Below are 19,041 nucleotides of genomic sequence, written 5' to 3'. Positions count from 1 at the left end.
CTTAAGGGCTCTACCCTCTCGTGTAATGAAAATAAAAATAAAAATAAAGGCTAATGCCGCCCCACAGTTTCCCTACATCCTCACTCATCTTCTGCATATCTCCCTCAGTCTCATCCTTACCGCATCCATCAGGTTTGCCTCCCACACCACCATCAACCTCATGGAGCCTGCCTGCCTCCCTCCCACACCACCCTCAGCCTCTTTAAGCTCATGTGTTCCACCAACAATATACACATGTAGTCACATTCTTAATTCAAGATACGACAACATATGCATAACATCTTTGTCATCCTTTATGTTTACCATAGTCATAGTCATAGTCATAGTCATAGTCATAGTCTTTGGCACCTTAAATGTAACCCTACTCCACTCACCACGGTGGTTTATATTTCAATTTTAGTTTTGGTATTAGTTTTAGAATTGTCGCTATTTCAAATTGTTTGGAAAATCGTAATTGACTGCTAATGATCTATCTATCTATTAGAGCATTTGGCATTGTGGCTCTACTGTACGTGGGAAAATGGTGGAGCCTTCATTCTTGTTCTACTGTATTATTCACATTTTAATTTATGTTATTTGTGTTCTTAATCGAAAATGAAAAAAAATATAATCAAAATATTAAAAATAACGAAATAAATTGAGTCTGAAATTAGCGGATTTCAGGGCTGATTTTCTGTCCCTTGTTGTGAATGTCCTTACTATTAGACGAAAACCAGAATAATAAAAAATTCCTAAAAATGGTTGAATAATTTATTGATTTAAAACTGTGAATTTATTTGCCCGTCAAATTATTGTTTCAATCCCCTTAGAGCATCTCCAATGGCGGACGTCCGATCGGACGTCCGCGACGGGCGACCGGGACGTCCGCCATTGTGGCGTCGAAGGTCGGATACGGACATCCCGTGAGGACGTCGGGTGTCCTCGGACGTGCGAGCGACGGGCGGGCGGACGTCCGCCATTGTGGAGTGGGTCGGACGTCCGGTAATTAATTTTTTTTTAAAATCTATATATACGGCTCGTTGAACTTCATTTCATTCGCACCACTTGTGTTAACAAGTTTCTCTCTTCTTTTACTACAAATTTCATTTCTACTTAATGGAGAACGATAGGAACTCCCCTGCCACGAGCGAGTCGCAGACTCCGGCGTTTCCCATCGACCTGGAGGGAAACGTTAGCGGAAATGCGACAACAGTTCCGACAATGTCAGGGATGGGTGGAATGGGTGGGATGATGTCCCCTTACATGTACAATTGGATGAGTGGGATGGGTGGTATGATGCCCAGGGCTACGGGGATGGGGGACATGACCCCAAATATGATGATGCCAGGGATGATGGCGGGGATGGGGATGGGGATGGGGGGCATGACCCCAAATATGATGATGCCGGGGCCGGGGATGGGGATGGGGGGCATGACCCCAAATATGATGGGGATGGGTGGGATGATGCCGGGGATGATGGCGGGGATGATGCCGGGGGGAGGGGGTGGCAGGGGCCCACAAGCGGACGATGTCTATCGGCCAGTTATTGATATGCTGTCTACTGATACCCCCTCCACTTATGTTCCGGAGACTCAGTTCACCAACTTGGAAACTTTCTCTTTAGAGGAGTTGGGGCTATCTCCAGTCAGGGAGACTCCAGGCAGGGGGAAGGGACGTGGCAAGGGCAAGGGGAAAGCCCCGGGCTCTTCCTCGCGAACGGTTGCAGAGGAGGAGGATGAGGATGAGACGGGAAAGAGGACGGTATGGAGCCCGTGGGAAAATGTCGCGCTTGCGAAGGCTTGGGTTTCAGTAGTCGAGGATCCCTATGTCGGTGCCAACCAACATATTGACAGACTGTGGTATCGCATCGCTGAAGCCTACCACACACACAAACCGGCTGGGGCGAAGCGTCGCGTTCCCGAACAGTGCCGGAAACAGTGGGAGCGGTTGAGGCCTAAGCTTAGTCGATTTGCGGGCCTCTACCAAAACAATCTCCGCCAGGCAAGCAGCGGTATGTCCGAGGAGGATGTCCGGAACCGTGCCTTTGAAGGATGTCATCGATGGATGTCGGCGCGATTTGGGGATGCCACCCATTGGAGATGATGGCGCCGAGATTAGCGGCGGGGACGACGGGGCCGACACGGGCCACGGGGCTGGCACGGGCGACGGGGGCGGCACGGGCGACTAGGGAAGCGCGGAGTGAGCCGGGGATATTGGACTATGTATTTTTCTTTTTTTGAATGACTATGTATTTTGTTTTTTTTTCTAACTATGTTTTTTTATGTTTTATGACTATGTATTTTTGCCCATATTTTGCTTTCCCGTATTCCTTGTCAAAATTATAATTCCGTTTTTACGTAATTACATTATTGTGATTTTTTTTATTGCGGGAAGTCCTAGTGGGAAGGGCGATGGGAAGGGCGGATTGTGCAGGGGATGTCCTAGTGACGTGGCAGTGGGATGGGAAGTCCTAGTGACGTGGCAGGAGGTGTTTTTGGGATGTCCTAGTGGATGTCCGAGTGGGACATCCGCCCACTGGAGATGCTCTTAAAATGGAAAGCGTTAATGCATTCACAGCAGGGCCTAGAACCGGTTGGACGTGTGCGGTAGTTTTGTAGGTGGTCACTGATAACTGTGCCGGCCGCTCCCGCTCCCGCTCCCAAATATAATATTATTTCAGTTACTTTTATTTATAATTTTTAATCTATAAATATCTTACTTCACATCTCATCTCATCTCATCTCATCTCATCATCCCTTCACTCCACTCACCTATTTTCTTTTTCTATTTTTCTCTGCTTCAAATGAAGTAGTAGGATGTTTGCACTAAAATATTCGGGTATTGGTGGGAAGGATCCAAATAATATACTCCCTCCATCCCATAGTATATATCACACTTTTCTTTTTAGTTTATCCCTCCCACAAAAGATGTCACATTTTCTCTTTTAGAAAAATGTTCCTTCTCACATTAATTATAAAATTATATTTTCTTTCACCACTTAACACATAAAATAACATCTCCTAAAATCTCCTGCCATCTCCCAAGTATGACGTCTATTATGGGACGGAGGGAGTATTATTGGAGTATTCAATATTCCAAAGCGGTGGATTCACAAACACTTTTGTTCGTTAAATATTATTGAGAAACAAGTAATTTCGTGACTTGATTTGTAATTTAAATAACAATTTTCGTCAGATATAAAAACTAAATCGAATTGCAGATTTATCTTTTAATTCGGCCCACTATATAATACTCCCTCCGTCCCGAGCTACTCGCTCATTTCCTTTTCGGCACGGAGATTAAGGAATGAGTGTATAGGAAAGTCAAAAATGACGGTTGTAGGTAAAATTTTTTACTAAAAATGGAAAGAGTGCAAGTAACTTGGGACGCCCAAAAAGGAAATACGTGCGAGTAGTGCGGGACGGAGGGAGTAAATGATTAACTATAGATCTCCTTAGTAAGAAGTTTTATTGGGCTTTTAATAAGCCTTATACAGAAAGTAGGCCCAAATAGAAATGGAGGTATGATGTTGAAATGTTTAAATAACCAAATCCAGTTGCGCAGCTTCATACTCCTCAGCTGCAGCCAACTAGGGTTTTTGCTCCACACACAATCTCACACACGCGCGCAGCCATGGCGGAACAGGTACATCCTTCTTCTATCCACATCTCGCCTCTTTGTTTTCTTCATCGCCACTGCTTATTTTGATTGTGCTTTCTACCGATTTGCAGACCGAGAAGGCTTTTTTGAAGCAGCCCAAGGTGTTTCTATGGTGAGTTCATGTTTGCGTAATCTTAGATTTCATGTGAATACGCTACGCTGCTTGTGTTGAAGCTCTATTCGAATTCCTCTTTTAATTTTTTCCATATGTTGTTTTGTGTGATGAATTGTAGAGGATAGAATCCTGATTTCGATAACTCATCTGATTTCGTATTTGTTTGAATGTAGCTCTAAGAAGTCAGGGAAGGGTAAGGCCCCAGGAAAGGGAGGTAACCGCTACTTTAAGAGCATTGGACTCGGATTCAAAACCCCACGCGAGGCTTCTGAAGGTGCAATATTCTTATTTGTTTTTGCATGAATATCGTTTTTTTGCTGTTTTATTTATCATATTTTGCCCTTGTCAATCCAACTGGTTTGTGCATTTCATTTTCATTAATTCTCTGTTTTATTTTGAGAATTGAAGCTTGGATGAAATCTGTGTTTATTTGTTTTTTTGACTAAGTGTGCATGTGTGATGTTAGGTTTCTCTGGTAAAAGTGATACTCCGTTTCTTTAGTGTTTGATATATGTGAATTGTGCTTTCAAGTGCTAGTCTACCACAAATTGTGCATTTTTTTGTAAATTATTATCTTGCTGTTGAATGACTGCGCATATAACCTAGCTCATTGTTACTGAATTGAATGCACCCTGCTGTTATTCACATAATTATGATAATGTAATCAAATCCTCTTCTTTTCTTTGTTTTGTTGCTTCTAATTATTTATTTTTACTGAAACTCAATGTCTTTTTGCAGGAACATACATTGACAAGAAGTGCCCTTTCACTGGTAATGTATCCATCAGAGGGCGTATCCTTGCTGGAACTTGCCACAGCGCAAAGATGATGAGGACTATCATCGTTAGACGTAACTACCTCCACTGGGTGAAGAAGTACCAACGGTATGATGCTCGTGCTCTGTTTTATATGTTACTGGCTTCTATTCTCTTGGTTGTGTATCTGACTGCTCTAATACATTGAATTTTAGATATGAGAAGAGGCACTCCAACATACCAGCTCACATTTCCCCATGCTTTCGCGTTAAGGAAGGCGACCATGTCACCATTGGTCAATGCAGGTTAGTACCAGTGCCCACATATGCATTATCAGTCTCTTATGCTATTACTCAATCTGGAATTTAAAGTTATTGAACTTTGTTATTTCGTGCAGGCCATTGTCCAAAACTGTGAGGTTCAATGTTCTTAAGGTGATTCCAGCTGGTTCTTCTGGTCTTGGGAAGAAGGCCTTCACAGCGATGTGAGTTCAGTGATATGAAGTTTGATGGTGGTTGTTAAAACTTTTTGAAAGGATGCGTTTTGATTTTTTTTTTAAATTTAAGTTGGTGCTGTTATCAGTACCTGTTAGACAGCAAAATCTCGACATTTTATGACATTTTTGTGATAGTTCTCCGATTGAGTTTTAGTTCTGATTACATAATATTGATGTTTTCTACTCATAATATAATCCTCTATACTCCATATAATCCATATACAGACTGTTTTAATTCTCTTAATTTTTTGATGAACTTAAAGTTTGTTTGCAGAAATTATAAACTTTGATGTTGATTTCTCACACATTTTGATCAATCATGAATAATATAAAGCTAATAGTATGTTATTTAAATCCATCTAAACATCCTTTTGATATTTATTTGGAAAAAAATGAATAATATAAAATCCAACTTCCCTTCCCAATTAAAAAAAAACTTCCCTTCCCAATTAGTTATTAGATTGTTGGGTCTATTATTAAAAATAGTAAAAAAGTGAAATATGACAAATTTTGTGGTATGGACGGAAATAGAAGAATGTGACAAAATTTCAGGGACGGAGAGAGTATGTTTGATACCTAAAGGGGAATATTTGTGGGTCCGGGGGGGATTGTGATTTTTAATTTTTTTTTATTAAATCATGCGGTTTTTTTCTTCTAATTATTATAGTCCGATAATTTTTATTCTAATTGAATTAAAATATACCAACAATTTAAAAAAGACCCGGGACGGACGTCGCCTACACTATGGTTCGCCCCGCGACCGCCCCAACCCGCGGCTATAGCAGCGGCTATCCATAGTGGATACCCTTATGGAGGCTTATTTGATGGAGTGGAACTTGCAAGGGGATTACATAATGGTGGTGGGGTGAATTGTCGAAGGATAAGCTTTGTTTTGCCACACCAATTTCGATACTAGTGGTAATAAGAAATGTATGTTTTATTACGACCATAACGGTAGTAGGGTGAATCCATTAAAACAACGTCGTTTTGATATTCCCAATTCAATCATGATCATGCCAAAGTTTATGAAGAGAATGTCTATGGAGCTCACCTCCAAATTCAGTTGTGTAGCATACACATACAATAAAGATATTGCCAATAATAAAAACTTTTGATCATATGAAAGGCTTTCATTGTTCATTTGTGTGTAAAGCAGAAAAATATTAATCCTCATCAACGATTTACAAGCCGCGGGAGCATAATTCCCTGTTGAAAAGGGTTGATGTATGAAAACAGAGAATCTACATGTTTGTTACCTGATGATGATGATGATGATGAATATTGAATACAACAAAATACACGCAACACTTAGGAGCCCCAATTCGGAATATTTGCAGTGGCTTCATTCACCATCTTCACCAATGTCACCTGCAACAACAAACTTGCATTCACTTATGCAGTACTATATATTTCTCGAACAAAAATGCATAGGCGTATGTATTATTAGAGCTCATACCACACTTTCCGGGACACCAGGTGGTGGCAGGGAAAGGTTTCTCGGAGGCCACACATTGTCATATGACCTCTTGTCGAATCTCCACTCTCCAATCTTTCCGTAAGTCATCTTACCCTGACAATATGTATCTATACATAAATTCCAAGCGAAAAAGAACGACGACTAAATGTATATAGAATAGAAAACCAAAATGTAACAAAGGAAATTAAGAAGATATACCTGTAAATCATAATCGCATCCGTAAGTGTAGTGAATTATGTAAGACTTTCCAATTGTTGTATCCCAAGGAGGCTGTCGTGAATTAAGCAAGATAGTCAACTTTATAGGTCATTCATTACTAAATAGCATAATCAAGACAATGTAAGCCCGAGTTGTGATATATGCAAAACTCAATCATATTCATAACCACACTATGAAGGTCATTTTTAGACAATACGAATGTCATTTTGATCTGTTTTTAGGTCATCATAATAAGCATGACCTAAAATGATCTAACAATGACATCCGTATTTTTCAAATTCGGATTTTATAAAATGACCTAAAACAAACTAAAACTGTTCTAAAATGACCTAAAACAAAGTAAGAATGACGGGTTCGACAATTCGGCACTGGAAATTAGTTCTACATTGATTATAACCCACTATACGGAAATAGAGAAGAACTCACCTGAATCATGAACTCCTTGTACAAAATGTTGCCCACACCATGAAAAGCAGATGCAACAGCATATGCATACCTAAATTCATAAATAGACAACTTAGTTCAAAATATGTCTGTTAATCTCAGTCAGCCGGGAAGAAGCTTACATCTCAAGGACCCATCCGAAAGCTTTATCTACTTCAGGATCTTTCTTCATAGCCAAGGAGACATTCATCCAAGTCGGAGCTATCTTTTTCAGAGCATCCTACGACAAAATCAACTCGATAAATCATAAATTCCCAAAGGGCCTTGTAGCAATGCAAGAAACAGAGGCAGCTTAAGATACCTTCCCTACAATGACTGGGGAATTCCCAATCGGATCGATGTTAGTAATCGGTCCTCTTTCTTCAGGGAAGAACTTGCGCAGGACCTTCTCGTATTTCTTAGGCTCGATGTAGAAGAAAGGGAAGGCAGCCCCAAGGCCATCTCTGGACAAGTTTGGGATTGGCTTGACCAGAATGTGATCCGGCTCCGACATAAGTATGTAGCTATATCAAAAAACACATGTGCAATATAAACTTATTAAGTAAAGCATGCATTACAAGAACCAGAAATAGCAAGTGGTTGTGTTTCAATGTCTTACTCTTCTTCAATATTTACTTGTTGGAGCCACTGCACAAATGCCCAAGGCCTGTTTAGGACAATGTAGCCCTGCCATAAGAGAGATCCATTATTAAAAGAAGCAAACTTTGTGAATCAAATTGAAAAACTAATAAAAAATTAAAAGAGCAGCTGAAAGGCGTGGACTTGCTTGAATCAAAAGTGACCTAATTGAGTAAAACCCCCAAATTGAAGGGCTTATATAAGAATTAAAAGTAGGAGAAAGAATTAAACCTGGTCGATTCCATCGGGGAGGGGATTGGCGACGAAGGTGGGAATCTCGTCCATGAATCGATCGGGCTTGCCGGTGTGGAGGATTCTGGTGAATCCGCCCATGTCGGAATTGGGGTGGCGCAATTTCTGCTGCTTGAACCAGTAGTACATGACTCTGCTCTGCCACGTGTTGTAGATGGAGTCGGAGGCAGTGACGGCGGTGTGGAAGAGGCGCCTCGTCTTCTTCTTGGAGGAGTCCGTCGGCATTCTGATGATGGGGTCAACGGAGGATTTGGTGGCAGATTGGCCGGGGAATTCTTGCTTGAGAGAGGCATTTGCGGAGATGATGATGTTGTAGGTGATCAGAGCTGCGGAGAAGCTGATCACTGCGGCGAAGAACAAATTCCTGCCGCCCATTTCTATTCTCGGAGATGATTTTGGTAATTGGTTAGCACCATGAATCAATCAATCAATCCCCATTTCACCATCTGTTTTCAGTTGACTAAATCGGATTAGTTGAAAATTGATTCTTTTTTGCAATGTCAAATCAATAGGAGTGCATTTTTTTTCTTCTTTCTAGCGGTCTAAGTTATTTAATTCAAATAGTATTTGTGATTAAGAGAATCCGCAGCGGCGGGCGTCCCGGTGAAGTCGGACCAGCGTGCCGGACGTCTGCCATTAGGCGTAAACCCTGCGGACGTGGACATCGCTTGTAGACATCGGAGTTCTGCGGCTTTCGGACGACGTCGGCCGGGACGTCCGTCGTGACGTCCGCCATTGCGGTGTCACGGCGGACGTCCCAATTTTTAATTTTAATTTTTTTTTAAAAAAACTCTATATATACGGCTCGTTGAACTTCATTTCGTTCGCACCACTTGTTTTAACGAGTTTCTCTCTACTTTCATTTCTTTTGAAGATAAATGGAGCACCACGATAGTGATTCCCCCGCCACGAGCGAGTCACAAACGCCGACTTTTCCCGTTAGAGTTGGGGAAAATGCCGGCGGAAGTGCATCGATGTCCGGGATGATGCCTGGAATGGCGCCGATTATGCCCCAACCCCAAATGGCGGGGATGTTGCCCGGGTACTACAATATGTACCACCCTTGGTGTGCAGGGCATGCCTGCCGCTGCGGGGGAAGCAGTCAGGGGGTCCCCCAATCACCTGGAGACAATGTTTATCGCCCCTACATGGATTTATTGTCTAGTGATTCCCCCCAGAGTACTCTGGAGACTCAGTTCACTGACATTGAGATTTTCTCTTTTGAGGAGTTGGGGCTATCTCCGATCAGAGAGTCTCCCACTGAGATGCCACCGGCGGCAGGGGGGACGTGGAAGCAAGGGAGAGGGAAGGGCAAGGGCACTACCTCGTCCTCGCGTACGGGGAAGGAGGGTGGGGCGGAGGAGGGGATGAAGCCGGCGGGAGAAAGAGGACCATCTGGAGCATAGGGGAGTGCGTAGCGCTGGCGAAGGCCTGGATCAGTGTAGTCGAGGATCCCTACGTCAGGGCTAACCATCATATCGACAGAATGTGGTAGCGCATTAGCCAAAGCTACCTCCAATTCAAACTGCCAGGTGGGAAGCCTCACGATGGAGAGCAATGCCGGAAACAGTGGAAGCGGCTGAGGAGACAGTTCAGCTAATTTGCCGGCATCTATCAAAACAACCTCCGTACGGAAACCAGCGGCATGTCCGCAGATGATGTGAAGCTTCTGTTTCACCAGTAGTTCCCCGACAGTGAATTGGGTTTCGGGGAATTCAAATATTGGGAGGTCTATCTTATGGTGCAGACTTCCGCCAAATTTAGTTCGGGTGTTGAAGCTGGCTGGCCTAAGTGGATGAAGATCAATGCCTCCGGGGAGTACAACAGCAGTGCCGGTTCCCACAAACTCTCTGACGCCGAGGCAGAGTTCCCGACCCCTCAATCGTCTTCCCGCCGTCGTCGCCCGATTGGGCAAAAGACCGCGATGCGGATTGCTAGGGGAAGCGCCAGTGGGTCCCCCGAGGTCCAATCGACAGCTCCTTATACAAGTTGATGTTGAAGGATGTCATCGACAGTATGCAGCGCGATTTGGGGATGCCATCCCTGCCCGTGAGTGACGTCGGGACCGGCCACGGGCACGACGGGACTTGCGGGGGGACAACGAGGAGTGAGACGGGGCTGCATTTGTCGAAGCTTGAGGTTGTTTTTTTTAACTATGTATTTTTTAATAATAATTATGTATGTTTTTTTATTTTAAATAAAGTGGTTGCATTTTCTTCGTATTCGTGTCGAAACTTTAATTCCGTAAATTGTTTAATTTGGTGAATTTGTGAATTTTTATTATTGTGGATGTCCGTCGGGATGTCCGTCATTGTACAGTGGGATGTCCTTATAACGTGGCAGTGCAGTGAGATGTCCTTATGACATGGCAGGAGGTGTTTTTGGGAAGTCCGCCGGGACATCCGTCCCACTATGGATGCTCTAAGTCACTGACTGACATGGCATTTGTTGTTCAATGTTAAAAGTCTTAAAGCTGTTAAGTCTTTAACGATTGATTATGCAACAGTTGAAATTTTGTAGTTGTTGTGTCACTATTTTTTGTCTAGGTAAAAAATAAAGTATGGGATAATATAGCAAGTTTAAATGTCGCTGGTCCCTTAGAGCATTAGCAGTGGTGCGGATGTCCCGGCGGACATCTCCGCGGACATCCCAAAAACACCTCCTGCCACGTCATACGGACATCCCACTGCGGATGCCACCTCATACGGACATCCCACTGCACAATGGCGGACATCCCCAAGGACATCCCGACGGACTTCCCACAATAATAAAAATTCATAAATTCACAAATTAAACAATTTTCGAAATTAAACAATTTACGGAATTAAAATTTCGACACAAATAGGGGAAAAAATTCCATTAAATAAAAAGAAAAGAAAAGTACATTTCACCAAATTTAAAAAAATACATTTCAATAATAAAAAACTACATCAATGACGACCCCTCCGCAACCATACTTCTTCAATAATATCATTCTGGAGTCGAACATGGGCTTGTTTTTTACGCATGTCCGCAAATGCACGGACTCGATCGACTTCGTCGTGGAGTATCCCCATGCGTACATTGCTAGTGGCCACGCCGTGGTTTGGAACCGCAGCATCAGCATCATCATTGGTCCAATCAGGCATTGCTGGACCTTCATCTTCGACAATCATGTTGTGCATGATAATACATGCGTACATGATGTCGGTAATGCTGTCAACATACCACAGCCGTGTTGGACCCTTCACTGCCGTCCATCGATCCTGGAGCACACCAAATGCCCGCTCCACATCCATGCGTGCTGCCTCCTGACAACCCGTAAAACAGACCTTCTTTTCTTCTGTGGGGCATCTGATTGTCTTCACAAAGACGAGCCATATAGGGTATATCCTATCCACCAAATAATAGCTCATATTGTGCTGGGTGCCGTTGGCGACGAAATTGACGGCTGGACCTACACCCATGCACTAGTCATTGAAAAGGGGCTACGACTGAAGGACGTTGATGTCGTTGTTAGACCCGGCTACTCCAAAATAGGCATGTCAAATCCATAGCCGGTAGTCAGCTACCGCTTCAAGGATCATCGTGGGATTCTTGCCCTTGAAACCAGTAGTGTACATCCCTTTCCAGGCAGCGGGGCAGTTCTTCCACTCCCTGTGCATACAATCTATGCTGCCTAACATTCCCGGAAACCCATGCTGATTCCCGTGCATATCCAGCAGAGCCTGACAGTCTTCAGGGGATAGGCTTCTGAATATACCTATCCCTGAATATCTCCCTTACGCCCTGACAAAAATACTTCAAGCACTCGCGGGCAGTCGTCTCGTCGAACATGTCGGCCGTACCTCCGTATGCCAACTGTTTGATTGCGGCAGTGTACTTCTGAATCGGCGTGTGGCCGGGTTTACCAGCCGCATCCTCCCGCACCATGAAATACCCGTATTGACGTTCTAAAGCGCCAACGATACGCAGAAAGAGTGGACGGTGCATCCTAAAACGTCACCGGAACATGTTCTCCCCATATCGTGGCTCCGGGGTGAAGTAATCCTTGTAGAACCAACGGTGTGCAGCGAGTGTTAGGGTTTGTATACTAGAAATCACCTTTCGAGTGATTGAATACTGTAAAACTCTAATTATTATTTTCCAATAAATGTAACAGATTATTTTTGTCGTAATGTTGTTATGTTTTACATTTAATGGATGATTATTGCATATTTAAATGTATAAGTGAACATAACAAAGTCTAAGTCTTTGTTTTAGTAGACCGGTTAAGGTACGCGGTCAGTCCTGAACAAAGAAAAATAAGAATTTCAGAACCTAGATAGACCTAGACTACCTATCGTGAATGGTTGCAATGTCAGTCCGATTATTTCTAAGCCTTATTGAAATATGATGACGTTGGTGTAGTATAGCACTGAATGGATCTAACAGCAAGACAAGTCTTTATGCTATCTACTGAAAGACGAGGTCTTGATAATTAATTTCTTAATCAATGTACGTTAGCATTGAGCAAGCGATATTGAGTATCTACTACTTTGACTTACCAAAGGTGCGGGTTTTTCGTCACCCAACGATCCAGGTATATTGGGTAGTGGTGATCATTATCTGGCGGTGCTAGGATTGGTATTATATTGAATCGTGCGCGAGGAGAGTCTCGTTTGATAACATCCATAAGAGGAGCTCGAAACAAGGTTTTATTATTCGGAACCTAGCTAGTTGGAGTTTGATTACTCTATGAATAATAAATAAGAGTTTCTTGCTAAGTCCACTCTTGGAAATTAAAATATGTTAATTAATTAAGTCCATAGCAGACATTGATTAATTAATGGATGTTTCTATTTTAAGCGCGGGAAATGAATTGAACAAATAAAAGGAAACCCGGAATACTTGTAATTTCGGATTTAGAAAGGCAGTGCAATATTGCTTCTGTAGTGGCTGCTTGTAATATTCCAATATAAGCTTGTATTAAATTGTGGGTTCAATTTAATTAGTATAAAGCTAATTGGGTGAGGCCATGTCCAAATTCTTCCTTAGATTCCTGACTGGGCCCAATATGTGACTTAATATAAATAGGAGAATAAAGGAGACACAAAATACACTTTTCAATTGCATAATTTTCGTCCACCTCATTATTGAGAGATGATAGAAATTATCTCCTTCCGTGAGTAGGTTTCTGTCTTCGTTATTTAAGTCCTAGTACTCTGGTGAGATTTGCCCACACAAATATCAGCCTACAGTCCGGTACACCAGTCAGAAGATCCGAGGTCGAGTTCTGAAGATCTTCACGTGGAGAAGACGCAAGCCATCTTCGATTCTTTAGTGAATCAACGAGGTAAATTGGCTAACTCCGTAGTATGCATGTTTTAGGGATTGTTTGTTCTAAAGCATGATTATGATTCAAGTTGTGAGCATGATACGTGTGATAATTACGCGAATATAATTTATCTAAATAATCTGCTAAATAGATCAAATTCATGTGATCGAGAGTATGCACGCTTCCGCTGCCAACCCCTTCAGCGAGGTGGTCCCGGGGTACTATAGATCGACGATGGATGGGTCCAGGTACCGCCGGCTCCAAGGCCACTTGTTCCTCTCTATCCGCTGCCTCCCTCACACGTGCATGAATCAACTGCATCATGTGTTCATAATGCCCACCACTACCACTACCACTACCACTACCAGCCATTACGGATATATAAAAGAAATTTAGAGAGAGAGAAACTTATTATAACAAGTGGTGTGAATGAAATGAAGTTCAACGAGCCGTATATATAGACTTTTAAAAAAAATTAAAAAATCGGGACGTCCGCACGGACGTCCGTCGTGTCTCCGCAATAGCGGACGTCCGTGGAACGCCGCGGAACTCCGGTGTCCACAGCGGACGTCCGTATCCGTCGCGGCCTTGCACAATGGCAGACGTCCGGCACGCCGGTCGGACGTCCGTCGGGACGAGCGCCATTGCTGATGCTCTTAAAATACAAGAATAAATTAATTGACTATATTCCAAGTTTAAATGTGGTTGGTGGTCCCTTCAAAACTAGAATAAAGTAATTGACTAAAATCCAAAATTATCAGGTATATTTGTTTTAAAAAATGTTTTTAATCCTACACATTAAATAATAGCTTTTGGTCCTAATTAGTCCTAATTAATATATTTAACCCCTTACAAAATAAATGGTAACTATGTTTGACCTGACTTATAAGTTAAATATAGGCTAAAACATACTCCCTCCGTCCCACATTTAGAGTCAGTTTTAGTTATGGCTCGGGTTTTAAGGAAGAGTTGGTTGGTGTAATAAATGAAGTGAGATGGTAGAATGTGTAATAAATGAGGTGAGATGGTGGAATGTGGGTCCCTTTTGACTTTTTAGATTTAAAAGATGTTTATTGTTGACTTGTAAGACAAATTCATTAAATTAAATAAACTTAAGGTAAATAAATGTTCATTACGATTAATCATTTACTAATAACAAAAAATAATGAAGGTTGAAACACAAAAAAGGGCATCCGGCCCATACTTGATTCAAACAAGGATTAATAGTGCTTTCTTTATTTCAAACTCCAAAATTTGGAGGGAATGCTGTACAATAAATGGAGGGAAACTTGTCTATGCTTAAGCTAAACCTATAAATACATTCACTCCATTCCTATCAAACTCATCTATTCCACCTACCAAAAAAGAAAGCAAACCTATTTATAGCTAAGTTGCCCTCAGAAAATTTTCATCATTGGGCAATGGAGATGGAGCAAGAGATGGATGAAGAGATGGAGCAGGAGCTGTTCGAACAAGATCAGTTTCAAGAGCCAGAGGATCAGTTTCCAGAGCCAGAGCCTCCACAAGAGGCAGAGTTTGGCCAAGGGCCGAGGGCCTCTCTAAGTTTGAGCAGCCAAGAGAAAAACCATATTGTGCAGTTCCTTCAACAGCAATGCAGAGCTGGAGCACTTCCACATGGTTCACTCATAGCAGCTGCAACAAAATTCAGAGTGCATCCAAGGACAGTCAGCCGCTTGTGGAAGATAGCCACTCATCAAATTGAACAAGGCCAACCTGTTGTCATGAAAGGCAAAGCATCAGGTTATACTAAGAAAAAAGGTAAAGTAAATCTTGATGAAGACAAGTTTAGACACTTGTCAATGCTTGAGAGATCCTCCATCAGAAAACTTGCTATTAAGATGGATGTTAGCAAGTCCACAGCTGTCAGATGGGTGAATGGAAACAAAATCAGAGCCCATCAAGCATGCACTTACTGATGTGAACAAAATAGCAAGAATGAGATGGAGTCTTAGTCATATTCAGCCAAACATATCTGAAGGAAAGCTAACATATCATGCAATGCACAACATTGTTCACATTGATGAGAAATGGTTCTACATGACAAAGACTTCAGACAGATATTACCTATTGCCGGAGGAGGATGAGCCTTACAGGTCTTGTAAGTCAAAAAGATTCATCACTAAAGTGATGTTCATGTGTGCTGTCAGTAGGCCAATGTTTGGCAGTGATGGGCAGCCCATCTTTGATGGTAAAATAGGCATATTTCCATTCACACAACAAGTGCCAGCCATGAGGAAGTCAAAGAATAGGCCAAGAGGGACACTAGAGACAAAGCCTATCCCATCAGTTAACAAAGAAGCCATGAGAGAATGCCTTCTTAATCAGGTTTGTACATTTAAGTGTTTCTCATTACAGTATAGACATTATTAAGGTCATCATTTAGGTAACTAAGCTTGCATTAACATTTCATGCTCAGATTATACCAACAATCAAGGCAAAGTGGCCAGCCAATGCAAACAAGGAGATATACATCCAACAAGATAATGCCAAACCCCACTTGAAATCCTCTGACTTACAATTTGAGGCTATTGCAAGTACAGATGGTTTTAAATTCCATCTAGTCAGCCAACCAGCCAACTCCCCAGATACAAATGTGCTAGACCTTGGCTTTTTTAGGGCCATTCAGTCTCTGCAAGATGACAAACTAGCCACCAATATAGATGAATTGTTAGCAAATGTTTGGAGTTCTTTTCAGGAACTCACACCCCAGACTCTAAACAAGGTTTTCCTAACATTGCAAAGCTGCTTAACCAAGATCCTAGAAGTCCATGGGGGCAACAACTACAAAATACCCCACTTGAACAAAGATAGGTTGAGTAGGACAGTGGGGCTGCCTACCTCACTTGAGGTTGAAGAGATTCTGATTAGGGACAGCTTGGAGTATCTTCAACTTTCTCAGAATGATGTGGGTGGATCATATGAAATAGAACATCTAATCAGTGTGTTGGGATAGTAGCTAGGGCAATTGGTGAAGGGGTTTACAGTATAAGCATCAAACTAGGTTGGTGTTTAGGATGTAAACTTCTTTTTTTGGGTATGTGGCCTTTATTTTGGGTGTTAAGGGTATATAGGCTGCATTACAAGCTGTAGTATGTATAAATTGAAGCTGTAATTGGTTTAAGTGTGTGTTTTTTGTTCAAAAACCAGCACAAGGGCCAAATGACACACAATCAGAGCCTCCAACCCATAAAGGGGTGGCTCTAAGCATAATTATCCAACCAAGGCAGAGTATAGACATCATAGCATGCAACTCTCATAAAATTTTCATCACAGAGGCCAAATCACACACAATCAGAGCCTCCAAACCATAAAGGGGTGGCTCTAAGCATAATTATCCAACCAAGGCAGAGTATAGACATCATAGCATGCAACTCTCAGAAAATTTTCATCACAGAGGCCAAATCACACACAATCAGAGCCTCCAAACCATAAAGGGGTGGCTCTAAGCATAATTATCCAACCAAGGCAGAGTATAGACATCATAGCATGCAACTCTCAGAAAATTTTCATCACAGAGGCCAAATCACACACAATCAGAGCCTCCAAACCATAAAGGGGTGGCTCTAAGCATAATTATCCAACCAAGGCAGAGTATAGACATCATAGCATGCATATCTCACAGAATTTTCATCACAGAGGCCAAAAGGCACCAAATCAGAGCCTCCAACCCATAAAGGGGTGGCTCTAATCATAATTATCCAACCAACACAATGTATACACATAATAGCATGCATAACTCAGAAAATTTCATCACATAGGGCAAATCACACTCAATCAGAGTCTCCAAACCGACACAACAAGTCAGAACCTCCAACATTCCTCAATCAAATCCATACAAACAGCCTCCAAACCCTATATAGGGGGTGGCTTACCTCAACCGAAGAAACAAAGATTAGAGGAAATCTTTCATGCTAGGCAACAAGATCAACAACATAGCTTTCTCATTCTCGGTGTACACCTTTGGAGAAGACGGTGGTTGAGCTTCGGATTCCGCACAGGGGTGGGACGGTGGTTGGGTTTCAGATCCGTCGAAGACCCCAACCGAAGCTGGAAATTCAGATTCTCGGACAACCTCATATGAATGAGGTGTTTCAGACCCATCAACGCCACCAAACGGTGGTCGATTTCCCGATCGGTGGTACCAATCGACCGCTCGTTCGCTTTCCCACCGGTCAAGGACTTCCGGTGGAGTGTCAGGGACGATTAGGGTTTCTGGCTGCGCCTCCGGCGTTGCAACCCGATCATCAGCCATGATAAGGCAACGGTGATGGAGTCACGGCGGGTTTAGAGCGGCGACAAAACTGAGGCGCCGATTAGGGTTCGAGCGAGAGTGAATCGGGAAGGGGGAGGGTGGAGAGAGAGTGGGGAAAGGAGAGTAATGTAAGGGTTGGGTGGGTTGGGTGGGGTAGGGATTAATTAAATGTGGGGTTTTTGTTTTGAATTATTTTAGTGTTGATAATGACATTTTGATGTAATTTTGATGAAGAGTGGGGTAAAATTGTATGTCCAAATATGGAAAATTCTAAAAGTGACTCTTAAACTGGGACGGACTTTTATGGCAAAAAGTGACTCTTAAACTGGGACGGAGGGAGTATTATACAGGAGCACTTAACGTATAAGACTAAATAAGTTTTTAGTGCAAACACAAGAGACTAATTTTGAACTTAACATGGTTGATCTATAGATTTTTACAAAACCATTAAATATGAATAAAAAAATGTATACAAATAATATCAACTGTTGACACTGTGTTGACATATTTTGTTACTATTATTTGATCATCTATTGACATTTTCTAACGGTCAAGATAATAGTTTGGAGTTTATATTTGAAGCATGTAGAATACAAGATGGAAGAAATTCCACATCAATACATATAGCATCAAAGTCAAAATTTCATCATTCATCTCCTAACTACAGTATTTGTGTGAAACCGAACTGCCCAAGAATCATATCCTGCATCACACGCCAACAATATCAATGCTACCAATATCGTCAACACTTGAATCACTTAAATCAAGGAAGCCAACAAGCTGCCATCTGATTGTGATTTGTCGTAAACAAGACGAAAATCAATTGGAAAAAAAAGAAATATAGTATATATTTGAAGCATTGTCTTGCAGCTCCCATCCCAAAAGCTCCAGCAGAGGCAAACAGTTTACATTCGTATTTGGAAGCAAAAAGGAGATGGACCGAAAAGGAGTGGCATTTGATTTGAAAACACACTAATTGGAAATAGTATTTAAAAAGATAATCTTGCAAATGAGGCCGCCAATCATCTTGATGATCATTAATTATTGGATTCGGTGCAAAGAATTGAGGAGATTGCTGTTCATACCTGAAATATGAAGCCTCTAAGAATTCTACTGAAACCACCTTTCTTGGAACACTAATTAAGCAACCTCGGTGTTGCCTTCTCTTTTGTTCAAAGGATCATCTCAAATGAAGGTATTATGTTTGATCAAGATATTATGTTTTGTTTTTTAATCAAGTAGCATATGATCCATGCCAAAAGTGTATGAGGTTTAACAAATAAAATTGTCTCCAAATGCATTTGAGATGCCAAAACACTCATCCCTCCTCATCTACATAAAGAAATACAAATTCAAAGATTAGATCTGCAGTTGAAGAGAAGAAGAAGAAGAAGAAGAAGAGGAGTTAGAAGCAACCATGCAAACCAACTCCGTCAAACCATATCATCCAATGCCGTA

The 19,041-nt window shown here is 42.0% G+C and overlaps 3 protein-coding genes across 3 annotated transcripts; 2 read left to right on the top strand and 1 right to left on the bottom strand.

Moving 5' to 3' along the window:
* The first annotated feature begins 3,540 nt into the window (after positions 1 to 3,540).
* On the top strand, positions 3,541 to 5,248 carry LOC121753636 (40S ribosomal protein S11-like). Its single transcript, XM_042148863.1, has 6 exons — positions 3,541 to 3,624; positions 3,711 to 3,751; positions 3,928 to 4,028; positions 4,493 to 4,637; positions 4,724 to 4,813; positions 4,906 to 5,248. Exons 1-6 carry the CDS (start codon positions 3,613 to 3,615, stop codon positions 4,994 to 4,996), a joined length of 480 nt encoding a protein of 159 aa, XP_042004797.1. The 5' UTR covers positions 3,541 to 3,612; the 3' UTR covers positions 4,997 to 5,248.
* Positions 5,249 to 6,088: 840 nt separating this feature from the next.
* On the bottom strand, positions 6,089 to 8,520 carry LOC121753616 (hydroxyproline O-arabinosyltransferase 1-like). The gene is made up of 8 exons (XM_042148835.1): positions 7,994 to 8,520; positions 7,743 to 7,810; positions 7,446 to 7,647; positions 7,267 to 7,364; positions 7,127 to 7,196; positions 6,680 to 6,751; positions 6,461 to 6,574; positions 6,089 to 6,372 (listed from the first exon to the last, which is right to left on the bottom strand). Exons 1-8 carry the CDS (start codon positions 8,387 to 8,389, stop codon positions 6,313 to 6,315), a joined length of 1,080 nt encoding a protein of 359 aa, XP_042004769.1. The 5' UTR covers positions 8,390 to 8,520; the 3' UTR covers positions 6,089 to 6,312.
* A 6,746-nt stretch (positions 8,521 to 15,266) lies between these two features.
* LOC121754448 lies at positions 15,267 to 16,284 on the top strand. The gene is made up of 2 exons (XM_042149809.1): positions 15,267 to 15,656; positions 15,748 to 16,284. The coding sequence occupies exons 1-2, from the start codon at positions 15,267 to 15,269 to the stop codon at positions 16,282 to 16,284; spliced, it is 927 nt and encodes a 308-aa protein (XP_042005743.1).
* The last annotated feature ends 2,757 nt before the right edge of the window (positions 16,285 to 19,041 follow it).

Source organism: Salvia splendens, chromosome 11, assembly GCF_004379255.2.
Source record: "Salvia splendens isolate huo1 chromosome 11, SspV2, whole genome shotgun sequence".
Classification (NCBI taxonomy): Eukaryota; Viridiplantae; Streptophyta; class Magnoliopsida; order Lamiales; family Lamiaceae; genus Salvia; species Salvia splendens.
The sequence above is the reverse complement of the archived record's forward strand: the minus strand, read 5'-3'. Positions and strand labels throughout refer to the sequence as shown.

Excerpts from the sequence above, each read along its gene's own strand:
- LOC121754448 (XM_042149809.1), top strand. The coding sequence starts at position 15,267 with ATGAGATGGAGTCTTAGTCATATTCAGCCAAACATATCTGAAGGAAAG. Across the intron at positions 15,657-15,747 it reads GAGAATGCCTTCTTAATCAG|ATTATACCAACAATCAAGGC; the intron begins GTTTGTACATTT and ends TTTCATGCTCAG.
- LOC121753636 (XM_042148863.1), top strand. Across the intron at positions 4,029-4,492 it reads CCCACGCGAGGCTTCTGAAG|GAACATACATTGACAAGAAG; the intron begins GTGCAATATTCT and ends GTCTTTTTGCAG. Across the intron at positions 4,814-4,905 it reads GTCACCATTGGTCAATGCAG|GCCATTGTCCAAAACTGTGA; the intron begins GTTAGTACCAGT and ends TATTTCGTGCAG.
- LOC121753616 (XM_042148835.1), bottom strand. The coding sequence starts at position 8,389 with ATGGGCGGCAGGAATTTGTTCTTCGCCGCAGTGATCAGCTTCTCCGCA. Across the intron at positions 7,197-7,266 it reads TTCGGATGGGTCCTTGAGAT|GTATGCATATGCTGTTGCAT; the intron begins GTAAGCTTCTTC and ends TTATGAATTTAG. Across the intron at positions 6,575-6,679 it reads GATGCGATTATGATTTACAG|GGTAAGATGACTTACGGAAA; the intron begins GTATATCTTCTT and ends ACATATTGTCAG.